The sequence below is a fragment of the Haematobia irritans genome, chromosome 1 (assembly GCF_050003625.1).
Source record: "Haematobia irritans isolate KBUSLIRL chromosome 1, ASM5000362v1, whole genome shotgun sequence".
In the NCBI taxonomy this organism is placed as follows: Eukaryota; Metazoa; Arthropoda; class Insecta; order Diptera; family Muscidae; genus Haematobia; species Haematobia irritans.
This window is the reverse complement of record NC_134397.1, coordinates 19,073,789-19,093,514: the sequence shown is the minus strand read 5'-3', so window position 1 is coordinate 19,093,514 and position 19,726 is coordinate 19,073,789. Positions and strand designations below refer to the sequence as shown.

The 19,726-nt window shown below is 25.5% G+C and overlaps 1 protein-coding gene across 6 annotated transcripts in view; it reads left to right on the top strand.

Moving 5' to 3' along the window:
- The window catches only part of smash (smallish), a 395,735-nt gene that overhangs the window by 273,102 nt on the left and 102,907 nt on the right, over positions 1 to 19,726 (top strand). For all 6 annotated transcript variants that reach the window (XM_075289509.1, XM_075289511.1, XM_075289510.1 and 3 more), the window contains one exon: positions 16,524 to 17,386. In XM_075289509.1, the coding sequence (XP_075145624.1) occupies positions 17,147 to 17,386 (240 nt within the window). In that variant the 5' untranslated portion in view covers positions 16,524 to 17,146. The remainder of the gene's footprint in view (positions 1 to 16,523; positions 17,387 to 19,726) is intronic.

The following is a 19,726-nucleotide window of genomic DNA, read 5'->3' as shown; positions in this document are numbered from 1 at the left end:
ATTGAAAATTTTTGTCAAAATTTTATTACTATAGATAATTTTGTCAAAATTTTATTTCTATAGAAAAAGTTATCAAAACTTTTTTTTTGTGTGTATGCAATCCATGGTGGAGGGTACATAAGATTAGGCCTGGCCGAACTTACGGCCGTATATACTTGTTAAATTTTAATTTTTAAATCTTAAATATTAAATTTTAAATGTTAAATTTTAAATATAAAATTTTAATTTTTAAATTTTAAATTTTAAATTTTTGAATTTTAAATTTTAGAGTTTAAATTTTAAATGTATAAATTTTAAAATTTTAATTTTAAATGTTTTAAATTTTAAATATTAAATTTTATAGTTTAAATTTTAAATATAAAACTTTAAATTTAAATTAAATTAAATTAAACGGTCAATATTGATCCACGTTTCAGACAGCTCTTTCCATCCAAATTATTTCGTTCTATATTTTATTATTCTTATATTGTACCGTAGTTCTGTAGTCTTAATTCATAAAGTTGGCAAAAATTGTTAATTCATTCAAATAAAATTGAAATTATGCAAATGTCACAAAATGAATTTATTTTGTTTACATTTTGCGTGAGTTGGATTGTCTTACCAGAGGCTTTTAGAGCTAATAGTGCTGTCAAACGAAACGGATCTAAATGTCTTGGACCATTTAAAGGAATTAAAGTTCAACAGAGATAAGTCATTTTGTAGCTTTTTTTTTTCTTTTTAAATCATTGGGCGAAATTTGTAATGCAAATGACCAATCATGACGAAGAGAAAAAACTCCCACTCTTGAATTGTGTGGAACAGTCATCTTAAGAAAAAACAAAAAGGGACTTAAAAAAATGACTTACTGTATATGAAAACTATTTATGGGCAATTTTATGAAAACAAAAAATATTTGACTTAAAAAATCGTTCGTTTTTCTTTCGACGGCCTATTGATATAGATATTGCATTTTTTTTCGATCTAAATAAAAATTCTCTGTGTTTGTTTTTTATTGTCTTATCTGTCAAAATACATGTTTTGGATTAAAAAAAATATTTTTTTGTTTTGTGAATGAAATCAAAATCTCCATTTAAAGTCTAAATCTAAATTCATTCATTTGTTCGTGCTCTTTTTTTGGTTTCCACTTTAATGACAATTAAATTTATACGTTTTTATAAAGACTTTCATAGATGTTATCTGCAAGCAGCTTTATTTTATGTTTACATTACAGACAACGGCTTTTGTGTTGCCTTCTTTTTGTGTTAACAAAAAATTATCATAAATTTTTGTAGGAAATTGTTTTATGTTTATTGTTATTAACTTAACTCCGTAAATTAATGGTACGAAAACAGATGGACAATGGAAGTGAAAGAACTAGTGAAAAAAAGACGGATAGTCAAACAGTCTATATATTGAAAATCAGATAAATATGCAAGATAAATGAATAGCTATTTTTGGGAAAGCTTAAGTAGTACATGATTTGTATTATTATGGTTTTAATTTACCTAAAAAATTTGAAGGAAAATGGTAAAGGAATGTACTTCATATATTCTATGGGGTTTTGTATGCAAATGGAATCAATTGTTTTATTAAAAAAAAAAATATAATAAAATATTTTAAGTGGCCTAATCTCTAGATTATTAAAGTAACTTTGGAGTAAAATTTATTAAAACAAAAATATTAAAGTCTTAATCATTTTAATAATTTTGTCATTAATAATTTTGTCTTAATCAGAAGCACACACGCAAATTGCTTGCAGTATGCAATGAAATACAAGAACGAAAACTTCTTCCCTCTTAGAGCTCTGCTTTATCAATTAGTACACTGAAAGAAGAGGTTTCTTTTTTCTGAGGAACGCAATTTTACAAAAAAACAATCATTTACCCTAGAAAAATAAACAAGCAAACGGAAAAGTTTAAAAAGAATATTTTGAACCGGAGAAAATTATTTTTCTCCATGTGGTGGATCATCCGCCGTACAGTCCTGACTTGGCACCGAATGACTTCTTTGTATTCCCGTCTGTACAAAATTAAATGAGAGGTCATAGTTTTTCGACACCTGAAGAAGCGATTAATGCGTTCAATCATAGTGACAAAAGTGCATCGACAAGTGGTTCAAACGCATATAAAATTGTAAAGATCTTAATGGGGATTATTTTGAATAACAATAAAGCGATTTTCGATTTTCGATTATTGATATTTATTTATTTATATTTTTTTTTATTCAAATTAAATAATAAAATAAATAAAATTCAAATTTTATTTTTTTTTTTTTCAAATTACGAAATATATAAGGCAACCCTCGGATTATAATTACATTCAAAAAAATTTCACTAAAGCCAATTTAACTTTATTTTAGTTCACGACATGGGAGCCACCGTGGTGCAATGGTTAGCATGCCCGCCTGTGTATGTAACATAAGGTCGTGGGTTCGATTCCTGCTTCGACCGAACACCAAAAAGATTTTTCAGCGTTGGATTATCCCACCTCAGTAATGCAGTTGACATTTCTGAGAGATTCAAAGCTTCTCGAAGTGGTTTCACTGCAATGTGGAATGCCGTTCGGACTCGGCTATAAAAAGGAGGTCCCTTGTCATTGAGCTTAACATGGAATCGGGCAGCACTCAGTGATAAGAGAGAAGTTCACCAATGTGGTATCACAATGGACTGAATAGTCTAAGTGAGCCTGATACATCGGGCTGCCACCTAACCTAACCTAGTTCACGGAATTATTATGTTTGGAAAAAGTTTCATTTACTCTAATATATATTTTTTGTGTATGTTAGTTAAATTAACAAAAAACCGAAAAAAATTATACACAAATGAACCATAAAAATTTACTAAATTCGTACTTCTCACAAAATAGTTCATTATTTGTATAAATTTGTAAATTTTATTACAAATGCGCCCATCAAGAACTTCGTATGACACCAAAGACATTCTTGCAATTTTGAAATCCAATTGCTTCCTTACAACTACAAAATTTTCCTTATATTAATTACAATTTTAAATGCGAGCTAATTTAACAAGTGAAAAAAATTAAATATGTCTAATAAATTTTCTTGAATTTGTCGCAACATTTTTTCGTAATTTTGTGATATCGGTGTGATGTCTGTTTAGTTCAAATTTTCTAAAAATAATCAAAATTTTCTAAAATTAACAAAAAAATGTTGTACCTAGTGGGTTCACTGTTTTTTTTTCTTTCAGTGTAGTTGAAATTCTCTAAAATTCGGTTGCACACATATATAGCTATAGTGGCATTTAAAACAGAAGACATTGCAATAGGAGTATTTGTTAAGTCAATTTGCTTACACAAACAAAAATGTTATCAATATCTGCAAAAAAAATTGTTAGTGAAAATCAGGGCTGTGGAGTCGGAGTCGGAGTCGGAGTCTTGGAGTCGGAGTCTGAAGATTTGGCTGGAGTCGGAGTCGGAGTCGTAAAAATTTTGCTCGACTCCGACTCCGGCTAAACCAAATTTTTTAAAACACTTCACATTTTTGTAACTAAAAAAGTTTTTACGCAAATTAGTTTCCAATGCGTTATGCATTCGATCAATGTACACCATGATTTGAAATGAAAATCAACTTCCAATTACGGCTATCATTTTATGTTTCCTAGAATGTTAGACTAGCAAATGGGCTGGATCGATCCATTTGAATCCCCATATCAATTTATTTGAAATAATTCGAATTTATTGTTTTTAATTTTATTTTAAGGCTATATACCTACACACATATGACAGAAAAAATTGTCAAAACTGTTTTTTATAGAAAATTTTGTCACTATTGTATTTGTATGGAATGTTTTGTCAAAATTTAATTTATATAAAAAAATTATTCGAAATATTATTACTATAGAAATATTTTTTTCTATAGAAAACTATGTCAACATTTATTTCTATAGGAAATAAAAAATAAAACAAGTATATACAGCAATAAGTTCGCCCGGGCCGAATCATAAATATCCACCACCATGAATCAAATATACTAATTTCCTTAGAAAATTTCATGGGGGTTTGATGACAGATCAGTTTAACCAGTTCGCATCCCGAAAATAAATGCAAAGATTTTACCTATCAGATTCCGGATTTATAAGAACTATTTTTGTTTGAGTTTTAAAGGAATCATAAACATATCCTGTAAATGTGCAAGAAAATTAAGAAAAAATACCTTGATTTGAAATCTAAAATCTATAGTACACCAACTGTTTTATGATTACGAGAAGTAATATCTGGCAAATTTAGATTTATGGTAAATGCACCTTCTGTACCCTCAATATCCGAAATCGGTTTATATGGAGGCCATACCAGCGTTGCAACTACGAATTTTTATTTTGGACCAAATTTTTCCAAAATTCGTACCAGGGGACCAGTTTTCTAATTTAAATTAATATAATTTAAAAGTTACAATTTTTCTAAAATTTTTCTTCGAAAGAAAATTTTTTCAAAATTTTATTTCTATATAAAATTTTGACCTCATTCTATTTCTATCGGAAATTTTGTCCATATTATATTTCTATAGAAAATTTGGTCCAAATTTTATTTCAATACATTTCATTTTAGTCAAAATTTCAATTTAGCCAAAATTTAATTTCTATAGAAAATGTAGCCAAAGTTTAATTCTATTGAAAATTTAGCCAAAATTTAATTTCTGTAAAAAATTTAGCCAAAATTTTATTTCTATTACATATTTAGCAGAAATCTTTTTCTATAGAAAGTTATCGCAAAATTTTATTTTTTCTTAAAATTTGTACAAAATTTTTGCATAATATTGTATCCCAAAATTTTTTAAGTAGCTTATTTCTATACAAAATTTTGTTAAAATTTTATTTCTATGAAAAATTTGTTAAAATTTTATTTCTATGAAAATTTTGTTAAAATTTTATTTCTATAGAAATTTTTGTCCAAATGTTATTTCTGCAGAAAAATTCCATTTGGTCTGACCATCGGACCAACTTCAATAATTTTTTGGGTCTATGTGGTCCAATCGGACTAATGGGGCTACGCCAAAAACATGGAAGGATACGTACAGTATTCAGCACATCTATTGTAGTTCTAGTATATAGACCCCAAAACGGAGGGCCGGTTTATAAGGGGACTATATCAAAAACTGGACCGATACACAATATATTCGGCACACCTCTTAATGGTCCTAGAATACCTCCAGATTTTCAATTTCAGGCAAATTGGATAAAAACTACGGATTGTAGAAGTCCAAGAAGTAAACTCGTAACATCGGTCTAAAAGGGGACTATATCAAAACTTCGTCCGATAATGACCATCTTCGGCACGCCTTGTAATGGTCCTTTAATACCTCTAGATTTCCAATTTCAGACAAATTGGATAAAAACTACGGATTCTAGAAGCTCAAGATTAAAACATGGTCCGATAATCACCATTTTCAGCACTCCTCCTTATAGCCCTAGAATACCTCTAGGTTTCCAATTTCTGGCAAATTGGATAAAAACTACGGTTTTTATAAGCCCAAGACCCCAAATCGGGCGATCGGTTGATATGGGAGCTATATCAAAACCTGGACGGATCTAGCTCATCTTCGACATGACAAACTTATTATACCCCTGTCACCATTCTATGGTGGTGGGTATAAAAATATTTTTATGTAGAAAATTTAGCCAAAATTTTTCTTCTATAGAAAATTGTGCAAAATTTTATTTACACAAAAAATTTTCCAAAATTTCTATTAATAATTTTTTAAAATTTTTTCTATAGAAAATTGTGCCAAAATTTTGTTACTATAGATTTTTTTTATACAAAATTTATACAACATTTTATGTCGATAGAAAATTTAGTCAACATTTTATTTTTATAGAAAATTTAGTCTAAATTTTCTTTCTATAGAAAATTTTGCAACATTTTATTTCTTTAGAAAATTTTATTTTTATTTACTACACAAAAATTTTTCCAAAATGTATTTATATTTTTTTCAAAATTTTATTTCTATAAAACAATTTGTCAAAATTTTATTTATATAGCAAAATATCTCAAATTTTTTTCTTACTGATACTCACTGCTAAGTCGAAAACTGGTAAAAGTGACTCAAATTTTGCTATATAAAAAATTATGAATGTTTCCCAAATATTGCACGAGATTTTGTAGAAGTCTGATTTCAGATTTTATCAAAATGTAGATCTAAATACAAAGTTGTGCAGAGTATGTTACAATCGGCGCGCCCGACTTTAGACTTTCTTTGCATTTTTATTTTTTGCTATAATTTTGTTACGTCCCATAACGTTAGATTTAAATTTTAAAATTTTAGGTACAGAGATTTTCTAGAAGTATATACAATTTTGTCTAAATCGATTCAGATTCAAATTCATGCATATGGGAATATAACCCTTTATAATAATTTTCGTCCACAAATACATATACTCTCGGTATCTTCTCATATTATGATGGGTATTTATATCATTATTTTATTTATTAAACATTGCCCTAAATTTGAAATAAAGAGTTTAATTGGTATAAATGCGAAATTAAGACCTTTCTTGACACAAAAATAAATACGATGCTTTATATCGATCCATATATATATCCCATATATACCCCCTCAATAGAACTACAAATTAGTGGTACTAAAATGAGATTTAGTTATATTACCCGGAGTCGACTCCGGAGTCGGAGTCGGAGTCGAGCTGATGAAAAATGCTGGAGTCGGAGTCGGAGTCGAGCAAAATTGGCTCGACTCCACAGCCCTGGTGAAAATTACAATGTTGGTTAGTTTTACATTAAAAATTCGTTAATTTAGTCTGCACTCACAGGTATTTGATATAGAGCTTAAAATAAGAATAGCGGGCAAGATATCAGCTCGCAAAATTTCGGTTATATCAATTCGCGTACACTCACAAAATTTAAAATAAATTGGTATCTAATATTCGCACAGACATTTTTATTAATGCTTCATGAGCATTGTGATTTGTGTTTATTTTGTATTATTTCATGTTTTAAATTGATTTAAACGTACATTTAAGGGAGTCATCGTGGTACAATGGTTAGTATGTCATACAAAAGGTCCTGGGTTCAATCCCAGTTTCGACTGAACACCAAAAAGTTTTTTTTTCTCTCAGTAATGCTGATGACATTTTGAGTGTTTCAAAGTTTCTCGTTCGTTAATTCAGTCTGCACACACGAATATTTGAAATGGAGTTTAAAATAAGAATAGCGGGCAAGATATCAGCTCTCAAAATTTCGGTTATATCAATTCGCGTACCCTTACACTGACAAAAATTTTAGCAATATGTGAAAAAAAAATAGTTAGTGAAAAATTACAATGATGGTTTGTGTTACATTAAAAATTCGTTAATTTAGTCAAAAAAAAAATAGTCAGGGAAAAATTACAATGATGGTTTGTGTTACATTAAAAATTCGTTAATTTAGTCTGCACACAAATATATGACAAATGGGAGTTTTAAATAAGAATAGCGGACAAGATATTAGCTCTCAAAATTTCAAATATCAATTCGCGTACACTTACACTGACCAAAATATTATCAATACGTGGAAAAGAATAGTTAGTGAAAATTACAATGATGGTTAGTTTTGCATTAAAAATTGGAATATTTGAAATGGCTTTTAAAAGAAGAATAACGGCCAAAATATCAGCTCTCAAAATTTCGGTTATATCAATTCGCGTACACTTACACTGACAAAAATGTTATCACTACGTGGAAAAAAATAGTTAATGAAAATTACAATGATGGTTAGTTTTACATTAAAAATTCGTTCATTTAGTTTGCACACACAGATATTTGATATGGAGTTTAAAATAAGAATAGCGGGCAAAATATTAGCTCACAAAATTTCGATTATATCAATTTGCGTACACTCACAAAATTTAAAATAAATTGGTATCTAATATTCGCACAAAATTTTTCAATTATACTCGATAAGCATAGTGATTTGTATTTATTTTGTATTCTTTCATGTTTTAAATTGATTTAAACCTACATTTAAGGGAGCCATCGTGGTACAATGGTTAGTATGTCATACAAAAGGTCCTGGGTTCAATCCGAGTTTCGACCGAACACCAAAACGTTTTTTTTTCTCAGTAATGCTGATGACTTTTTGAGTGTTTCAAAGTTTCTCGTTCGTTAATTCAGTCTGCACACACGAATCTTTGAAATGGAATTTAAAATAAGAATAGCGAGCAAGATATCAGCTCTCAAAATTTCGGTTATATCAATTCGCGTACCCTTACACTGACAAACATTTTAGCAATATGTGCAAAAAAAAATAGTTAGTGAAAAATTACAATGATGGTTTGTGTTACATTAAAAATGCGTTAATTTAGTCTGCACACACAGACATTTGATATGGAGTTTAAAATAAGAATAGCGGCAAGATATCAGCTCACAAAATTTCGGTTATATCAATTTGCGTACACTTACAAAATTTAAAATAAACTGGTATATAATATTCGGAAAAAAAAATTTTAATTATACTTGATAAGAATTGTGATTTGTATTTATTTTGTGTTCTTTCATGTTTTAAATTGATTTAAACGTACATTTAAGAGAGCCATCGTGGTACAATGGTTAGTATGACATACAAATGGTCCTGGGTTCAATCCCAGTTTCGACTGAACACCAAAAAGTTTTTTTCTCTCAGTAACATAATGCTAGTGACTTTTTTGAGTGTTTCAAAGTTTCGCGTTCGTTAATTCAGTCTGCACCCACGAATATTTCAAATGGAGTTTAAAAAAAGAATAACGAGCAATTTCGGTTATATCAATTCGCGTACACTTACACTGACAAAAATTTTAGCAATATGTGCAAAAAAAAGTTAGTGAAAATTAGAAATGGGAGTTTTAAATAAGAATAGCGGACAAGACAAAAATGTTATCACTACGTGGAAAAAAAATAGTTAATGAATATTACAGTGATGGTTAGTTTTACATTAAAAATTGGAATATTTGAAATGACTTTTAAAATAAGCTCTCAAAATTTCGGTTATATCAATTCGCGTACACTTACACTTTTTAGCTTACAAAAATTTTAGCAATATGTGCAAAAAAATAGTTAATGAAAATTACTATGATTGTTAATTACATTAAAAATTCGTTAATTCAGTCTGCACACACGGATATTTGAAATGGAGTTTAAAATAAGTATAGCGGGCAAGATATCGGCTCACAAAATTTCGGTTATATCAATTTGCGTACACTCACAAAATTCAAAATAAACTGGTATCTAATATTCGCAAAAAAAAATGTTCAATTATATTTGATAAGCATTGTGATTTATATTTATTTAGTATTCTTTAATATTTTAAATTTATTTAAACGTATATTTAAGAAAGCCGCCGTGATGCAATGGTTAGCATGGTCTACATAGATACAAAGGGTCCTGGGTTCAAACCCAGTTTCGACTGAACACCAAAATGTTTTTTTTTTCTCTCTCACTCAAAAATGGTGACATTTTTGAGTGATAATATTTTGACTAAATGCCTTTCTGACACGGCTATAAAAAGGAAGTACTTTGCCATTGAGCTATACATGGAACCGGACAGTAAACTGTGATAAGGGAGAAATTCACCAATGTGGTATCACAATGAACTGAATAGTCTAAGTGAGCTTGAAGCAACAGGTTGCCACTAAACCTAATCTAAATTACATAGTTCAAAGAACTTTACTGGCATACACTTAGGATCCATGAAATCCGTTGTTTTCCCCCCATATATGGTGACACTATTTAAAAATTTATGTTCTTGTTGGTATTTTATTTATTTCCTCTCTGTAGTGATACGTCTACAATTTTCCATGGTGCCAAACTATTTGCAATAGAATTTGCCATAGAAAGAAAATTCTTTACAAAAAAAACCTTCAACTACCCCAGATATGATTTCAAGTTAAAAGTTTTTCCTAAAGAGGGGAATGTTAAAATTGGTTAGACTAGAAAATCGTAGCATAACAATTAACACGATAGCAAATACAGCAATCATGGAAGTAAAAGAACCTCTACAATTATATATATGTACATATTCCATGTTAGATAGTTTAGCTTCTCTCAATGCCAATAAAGAAGATTCCTCGCCAAGAGATATCATAGAGCCTGGCGGGGAAATGAAAATATGAGGAAGCGGAGAAGAGTCTGAAGGTAGGTATAACATGAACCGGATAAAAATACTCCTATAATTAGTAGATATCATTTAATAGAAGACACTTAAAGTCTGTAAGTCCAGCTACAAAGCTGACTAGATGGCTCTCAAAATAATCATCCAAGTGGAGCCACAAAATTAATACCTCTTCAAATGTCCATACGTACATAGAGGAAGAGGAGGAGGGAACACATATAAGTGATTTGTTCGTCGTCCAAGACAATTCAGTGTGTCTGTCTATGACGACCCTCTTTTTTGTTTGCGATTTTTGACGTATAATAAATATTTCAATTAACATTTTCTTTCAATACATCTTTGGCAACGACATGATGGGCATAGTACCCATATAGTACATGACGATGATTACGAGTATGATGACTACTCCTCCAGCATCCATTCATTTATTATATGGGTATTGTATACCGCTTTAAAATAAGTGCAAAATTGAAAATTATTAAATTATATTACTATTAAACTGATGCAGGCGAATACTTTAATATGAATGTGACCTGAAATGCGGTCCATGTTAGGCCAATTGAACTGCATTTTTGTTTTGCTCCTTCTCTTCCATTTTTGTGTGCAATTGACCATGATGACGTTGATGGGTACTAGAATGAAAGTACACCATAATTTCGTTTTAGAGGCACAGTTGTAGTTTATTTAAAATTTAAAGGCTTTTTAATACAGTTGGGAATAGAAGAATGTGTAGCCGCTAGTGAGATAGAAAACAAGAAAAAAGAAAATTTTAATAAATTAAGCTTGGTTAGTCACAGTGACCAGTTGATATTTTTCCATTCAATTATGTTAAAAATTAATATAATATAAAATTATAAAAAAAAATTGAATGTATTTATATCTATTCTTTTTGTTTTTTTTTTGTAAAAAAAAAAACTAGAAATTTATTTAATTTTTTTTGTTAAAAAAAAATAAAAAATTAATTTAATATAAAATTATTTAAAAAAAAATTAATGTATTTATTTCTATTTTTTTTGTTAAAAAAAAATTGTTAAAAAATTAAAAAAAATTAAAAAAAATTAGAAATCTAAAAAAAAATAAAATCTCACTAAATTATAATTTAAATTAAGATTAGGCAAAGCGGCCGATATAATGAAATTTATATATTTAAATAAATATTTATTACATTTCGAATGTATCCATTTCTAGGTTTTATTAAAATAATAAAAACAAATAGAAATAAATAAATTAGAAACTAGTAAACAAAAGAAAATCTCAATAAATTAAATTAAGGTTAGTCAAAGCTATCAATATAACGTTTTCCTCCAAATTTTATTTAAAAATAATATAACATTAAATTAAAATAGAATAATGAATAAAAATACTACTAATTTATTAATTTCTATTTTTTAATTGTTTTAATCTCAAAAATAAAAATTAATAAATTATTAATTTTTTTATTGATTATTTTATATTAATTTAATGTTATATTAATTTTAAATAAAATTTGGAGAAAACCATTACAATGCCAGCTTAGACTAACCTTAATTTAATTTATTGAGATTTTCTTTTTTTACTTAAATTAATATAAAACAAGTATGTACGGCCGTAAGTTCGGCCAGGCAAAGATTATCCCAGTAAAAAGTGCGTCGCTAAAAAAATAGTGAAAATGTTCTTTTTGGATCCGGAAGTAGGGCAAAATCGGCGCAGAATCGACGAATTCAACACGGGCTTGTCATAGGACGGATGTCCACCATTTAAACAGCCGTTGCACTGAATTTGCATCACTCTTACTCTGTGATTCAAATTCAGTGTTTTGGATGTGAATTAAAAAATGTTGTCATATTTTGACAAATAATTCTTATAATTTTTTACAATTTTTAAGGCACTCTAACCCTTGTCCGAAACGTTTGAATTAAAAGATTTTTTTCGACAAATTTAGCCCATCACAAAGAATTAAAAACTTAAAAATTTCAATAATTTGTACCATTTTATTAAAGCTTACTATATTTTTAACCTTTCTGAAATAAAAAAAAAATAAATTTTCCCATTAAAAATAAGAAAAATGCGAGTTATAATTAATTGAATTAAAAGAACTTCCTGTGTAGTTGAAATAACGAACATCTTTGGGACTACATCTCTTGGAAGTGCTTTTAAAGTTGTGCCTTTGGAATAATTTCCAATTTTTTTTTGCTGGGTATGACAAAATTGACAAAATTTTCTATAGAAATAAAATTTTGACAACATTTTTTTGACAAAATTTTGTTTAGAAATTATATTTTGACAAAATTTCCTAAAGACATACAATGTTGACAAAATTTTCTATAGAAATAAAGTTTTGACAAAATTTTCTATAGAAATATAAAATTTTGACAAAATTTTCTATTGCAATAAAATTTTGGTAGATTATTTTTGGCTCGAGTGGCAATCATGATTTTTCTGTGATTGTGGATCGGTTTATTTGGAGGCTACAATGAACCAAATTTCAACCGGATCGGATGAATTTGGCTCCTTCAAGAGGCTCCGGAGGTCAAATCTGCGGATCGGTTTATATGGGGGGCTATATATAATTATGGACCGATATGGACCAATTCTGGCCATATACCAACATCATGTACCAAATTTCAACCGAATCGGATGAAATTTGCTTCTTTTAGAGGCTCCGCAAGCAAAATCTGGGGATCGTTTTATATGGGGGCTATATATAATTATGGACCGTTGTGGATCAATTTTTGCATGTTTGTTAGAGACCATATACCAACATCATGTACCAAATTCCAGCCGAATCGGATGAAATGTGCTTCTCTTAGAGGCTCCGCAAGCCAAATCTGGGGGTCCGTTTATATGGGGGCTATACGTAAAAATGAATCGATATGGCCCATTTGCAGTACCATCCGACCTACATCAATAAAAACTACTAGTGCCAAGTTGCAAGTCGATAGCTTATTTCGTTCGGAAGTTAGCGTGATTTGAACAGACGGACGGACGGACGGACGGACGTGCTTAGCGCTTATAATTATAAAAAAAAAATATATAATGTATTTATTTCAATTTTTTTATTAAAATAAAATAAATAAATTAGTAAATTTGTATTCATTATTTTATATTAATTTAATGTTATATTAATTTAATTAATAATTTATAGAGATTTTCTTTTTTACTCTTTTTCTAACTAATTTGAATGAATTTCAAAATCTAATTAACGTGAATATAAATATAAATATAAATATAAATATAAATATAAATATAAATATAAATATAAATATAAATATAAATATAAATATAAATATAAATATAAATATAAATATAAATATAAATATAAATATAAATATAAATATAAATATAAATATAAATATAAATATAAATATAAATATAAATATAAATATAAATATAAATATAAATATAAATATAAATATAAATATAAATATAAATATAAATATAAATATAAATATAAATATAAATATAAATATAAATATAAATATAAATATAAATATAAATATAAATATAAATATAAATATAAATATAAATATAAATATAAATATAAATATAAATATAAATATAAATATAAATATAAATATAAATATAAATATAAATATAAATATAAATATAAATATAAATATAAATATAAATATAAATATAAATATAAATATAAATATAAATATAAATATAAATATAAATATAAATATAAATATAAATATAAATATAAATATATATATATATAAATATAAATATAAATATAAATATAAATATAAATATACATATAAATATAAAATATAAATATAAATATAAATATAAATATAAATATAAATATAAATATAAATATAAATATAAATATAAATATAAATATAAATATAAATATAAATATAAATATAATTATAAATATAAATATAAATATAAATATAAATATAAATATAAATATAAATATAAATATAAATATAAATATAAATATAAATATAAATATAAATATAAATATAAATATAAATATAAATATAAATATAAATATAAATATAAATATAAATATAAATATAAATATAAATATAAATATAAATATAAATATAAATATAAATATAAATATAAATATAAATATAAATATAAATATAAATATAAATATAAATATAAATATAAATATAAATATAAATATAAATATAAATATAAATATAAATAAATATATAAATATAAATATAAATATAAATATAAATATAAATATAAATATAAATATAAATATAAATATAAATATAAATATAAATATAAATATAAATATAAATATAAATATAAATATAAATATAAATATAAATATAAATATAAATATAAATATAAATATAAATATAAATATAAATATAAATATAAATATAAATATAAATATAAATATAAATATAAATATAAATATAAATATAAATATAAATATAAATATAAATATAAATATAAATATAAATATAAATATAAATATAAATATAAATATAAATATAAATATAAATATAAATATAAATATAAATATAAATATAAATATAAATATAAATATAAATATAAATATAAATATAAATATAAATATAAATATAAATATAAATATAAATATAAATATAAATATAAATATAAATATAAATATAAATATAAATATAAATATAAATATAAATATAAATATAAATATAAATATAAATATAAATATAAATATAAATATAAATATAAATATAAATATAAATATAAATATAAATATAAATATAAATATAAATATAAATATAAATATAAATATAAATATAAATATAAATATAAATATAAATATAAATATAAATATAAATATAAATATAAATATAAATATAAAATATAAATATAAATATAAATATAAATATAAATATAAATATAAATATAAATATAAATATAAATATAAATATAAATATAAATATAAATTTAAATATAAATATAAATATAAATATAAATATAAATATAAATATAAATATAAATATAAATATAAATATAAATATAAATATAAATATAAATATAAATATAAATATAAATATAAATTTAAATATAATTTTTTTATTATTTTTTCCCCGAGGCTTATCTGTCCCCATGTGAAGTGGTTAGTTTCCTCTTTTCCCAGTATCTGAAAAACTTAAATTGCCTCTACGTACATACTTCTATCACTTTTAGAAGCCTTGTCCTATGCTTTAGGCCGCCTCTTCATGCGTATGTGGAGCATGCATTTAAAAGAAAGAAAAAAATCAAACTGCCTAAAAGAATTAACTTTAAATGACCCTTTTATTCCACTTACATCGTGCAGAAATTTCTCCATGGCAATTTTTCTTCATTTCAAACAAGCTCCAAGAGGGGGCCATAAAACTAAAGTGTTTGATTGTCAGACGTTTTTATATATTGTTGAGTTTTTGTGTGTGTGTTTTTTTTTTATTTTTTTATTTTATTTGCCATAGCAAATAATGCTGGAGTGTGTGATGACACAAACCATGTCAAAAGTTCTTGGGCCTAAGTCCGATGCGTTTTGTTAGTGTGATGATGAAAATAATAGCATTGACCAAGATCCGGAGATTACAGTTGATGGCTGCTGCCAGTTTCTTTGTGACTATTCAGATCTGGAATTTAGTTAAATAGGAATTTTTCTTTTTTTTTCGTTTTTATTTTCTCTTTGTTGATTTCTAAATGCCAAAGAGCTATAGGTCAGTTTATTTAAGCATTGGAATCAAATGGAGTTCCTGGATCTTATAGTTATGAAATGAAGAAGATGGAGATTTTTTTTTTAGAATTTGGAATAATACGACTAGGGGGATGTAATGGAATTTTGGTTTCGAAATAGAAGAGAATTTTATTTTTAGGTATCTCTAATAAAAATGATAAAATTATAATAGTACATTAAAATCAAAATTGAAACAAGTGAGTAAAGTAGAAAATCGCCTTGCCTATATCGTAGCTTAAATCACCCCTAGTAATTTCGAAAATAGGGCTATAAATATATGTGAAAGCTAAACCACTATTGTCAATAATTTCTAATACCCATTTTTAAATTAGATCGGATAATATATGAGGAAAAAGAATTTGTGAAAATCTTAATCGATGTTATTTTTTGTATTATGTAAAACGAACGCTTTGTTTTGTAATTTTCATCTCAATTTTAAAATTTCTCAACATCAATAAATATCATAAGATCATAACTCTTTTTCCAAATGGCATTTTAATCGCCCATAATTTGTCGCCTTTTTGTACGGCGGCAACATAAGCCAACCCTAAAACCAATAAAAAAAAATCGTAGGTTATCCATAAAATTTAACACCTTCATTTCAATCGAATATCAATAGGCCTCCAACTCTATTTCCACCCACACATGACAAACGAAAACACACTTTTTGTAGATTTAAAAATAAATATTTTATGACCATTATAAAATATGTGTGTGTGTTTTTTTTTTTAATTTTTTAAAAAGCATAAAGATCTTAATTAATGTTTTTTTTTTATTTCTTTCTCCACTTTCAGATATACAACTCTCAAAGAAATACGACAATAACCAATAAGCCCCAAAAAATTTAAAAATCAAAAAAAAAACCAAACATTTGTATTTAGTAAATGTGTGGGTGCTGACCCTACTAGCACGAACTCAAACAACAACTCTATTACACTGCATTTAAAGCTGCTGTCGCACAACTACATCTACTATCCAATTCAATGTGACCTTGTCAGTGTTTGAGAAATTTTCATATTCAAATTTGAATAGAAAATGCCATTGTAAAATGTTTCAAATCTATCCACAAGAAATACTACGAAATCCGTACCAAAGTTTATTTAGAATAACGACAAAAGGGAGCCCCATTCCGAAGGCTTAAAAACGAGAGGCTGTTTTTTAACCATCGCTTAACCAACCAACCATCCATCCCTTAAACAGCCTCTATCCCTGAAAAGTTAAGAAAAGAAAGCAACGAATTTATATATAAAAGAAAACGACTATTTTTTGTTTGTTCGTCATAAGTACAGGAAGTACTCCTGTCTAGTGCCGCACCTCAATACAGTGGTGAGGTCAAAATCATATCCTTTAAGGTCAACTTCCTTCATCCTCATCGTATACTCGACTCGACTATATTTGAAAAGTAAAGGCATTTGAAATGCCTACAGAATTTGAGCGAAGTGCTACATCGCCTTCGGCAAATGGTGTAACGACACAATCGGCAGGAAGTGTGGCCTCAGCAGCGCTGATTGCCTCCGAATCAAGTCAATCATCATTATCACAATTCAATGAGGACGGTATGACAACCCTGCCAACATCAGTCATGGATGGTGATATGTCAACATCACAAACATCGACTACGTCGAATAGCAGCAGTTGTAATGGTGGTAGAAAAACGGTAAGTTATCGAAAGAATAATGTTATTTACATAAGATAAATAGAAATAATAAATATAATAATCAAATAATTTTTTTCAAAAAATTCTATAAAACAAAAAATAAAAATTGTTTATAAAGATTAAATTTGACTATGGAGATAAAATTTAGCAAACCTTGTACAGAAAAATCATTTTGCAAAAAATTTCTATAGAAATTAAATTTTGCAATATTTACAAAAATTTTTTTTTGCAAAAATTTTCTTTAGAAATAAAATTTCACAAAAATGTTCTATATCAATAAAGATTTTCCAATATTTTCTAAAATTTTTTTTAAACATTTTTAAAACATTTTATGTGCAAACAAAAATTTGAAGGTATTTTACTTGCAAATAAAAATGTGCAAATATTTTATTTACAAACAAAATTTTCATAGTTTTTGTCTATAAATATAATATTGTAAACCTTTTACTAAGGAAATAAATTTTGCAAAAATTTTGTATAGTAAAAAAATTTTGCAAATATTTGTTATAGAGATAAACTTTTGGAAATATTAGCTATGGAAAATAATTTTTTTTTATAGAAACAGAAGATTTTGGAAAAATTTTGTAGAGAAATAAAATTTTGGAGAAATTTTTTGTATAGAAATAATTTTTTTGTATAGAAATAAAATTTTTGGGAAAATGTTTGTATAGAAATACAATTTTGCAATTGTTTTCCTTACAAAAATAATAATTATTTTTTTACAACAAAATGTTCGAAGATTTTATTTAAAAACAAAATCCTGTTTTTCAGTTTTTGCAATAACATTTTTGTGATAACAATAATATTCAAAGGAAACAAAGATTTTCAAATATTTTCTTTAGCACAATATTTTTTTTTTTAACCAAATGATGCGCATTCGAGACTGTTGCTGTACAAATTAGCCTACAGTACGTTTTTTTTTATTATGGTGTTATCTAAAAAAAATCTGTAGAAATAAAATTTTGCAATATTTTTTTATAGAAATAAAATTTTGGAAAACATTTTGCAAAAAATTTTTTTTAGAAATAAAATTTTACAAAAATCTATATCAATAAGATTTCTTTATTTTTTTTTCTATACAAAAAAAAACATTTTATTTACAAACAAAAATTTGAAAATATTTGAATTGCAAATAAAAATGTGCAAATATTTTATTTTCAAGCTTAATTTTCACAATTTTCTCTAGAAATATAATGTTGTAAAACTTTTGCTAGGGAAATAAATTTTACAAACATTTGCTATTGTAATAAAATCTTACAAATATTGGTTATAGAAATAAAGTTGTACAAAAATTGGTATAGAGATAAACTTTTGCGAATTTTGGCTATGGAAAATAAAATTTTGTAATTTTTTTTCTATAGAAATAAAATTTTACAAATATTTTCCTTACAAAAAATATTTTTTAACGTCTAACTATTCGAAGATTTTATTTAAAAAAATGAATCTCAAAATTTTGCAAAACATGTCTACAGGAAAAAAAAAAAAAAACAGTTTGCAACCATTTTTTGTTCAAATGAAATTTTAGAAAAATTATATTCACAAAATTTTGCAAATATTTTCTTGGGAACAAAATTTTTGCAAATATTGAGTATAGAAATAAAATTTAAACACTAAAACAAAATTAACAAAAATGAGTATTCACAAATTGTTGCAAATATTTTAGTTAAGTACAAAATTTGGCAAAAATTTTCTTATGAAATAAATCCAAAATTTTTTTAGAAAATTTGAGTATAGAAATAAAATTTAATAAACACTAAAACAAAATTAACAAAAATGGGTATTCACAAATTGTTGCAAATATTTTAGTTAAGTACAAAATTTGGCAAAAATAAATCCAAAATTTTTTTAGAAATAAAATTTTGCAAAGATTTCCTTTAAAAATTAAATTTTGCGCGTATTTCCTTACAAATATTATTTTCAAAATGTTTATTTTCACAAAATGTTTTGCAAACATTTTCTACCGAGATAAAATTTTGCAAATTAAATTTAAAAATAAAAAATCTTTTATAAAACAAATTTTCCAAAATATTAGTTAAAACAAAATTTTTAAAAACAAAATTTTTAACTAATATTTATAAACACTTTCTTTAGAATTGATTTTTGACAAACAACAAACAAAATTTCAAAATTTTCTCTGGCATTAATTTTGGCCAAAAATCTTTGACGAAAACGAAATGAAATTTTGCAAAAATTTTTATTAGAAAAATAATTTGCAAAAATTTTTTTATAAAAATAAAATTTTCAAAACATTTATTTACAGACAAAAATTTCGTAAAAATTTTCTCTGGTCATTAAATTTGACACAAAATTTTCGATGGATGTTTTGCTAATATTTTCTTT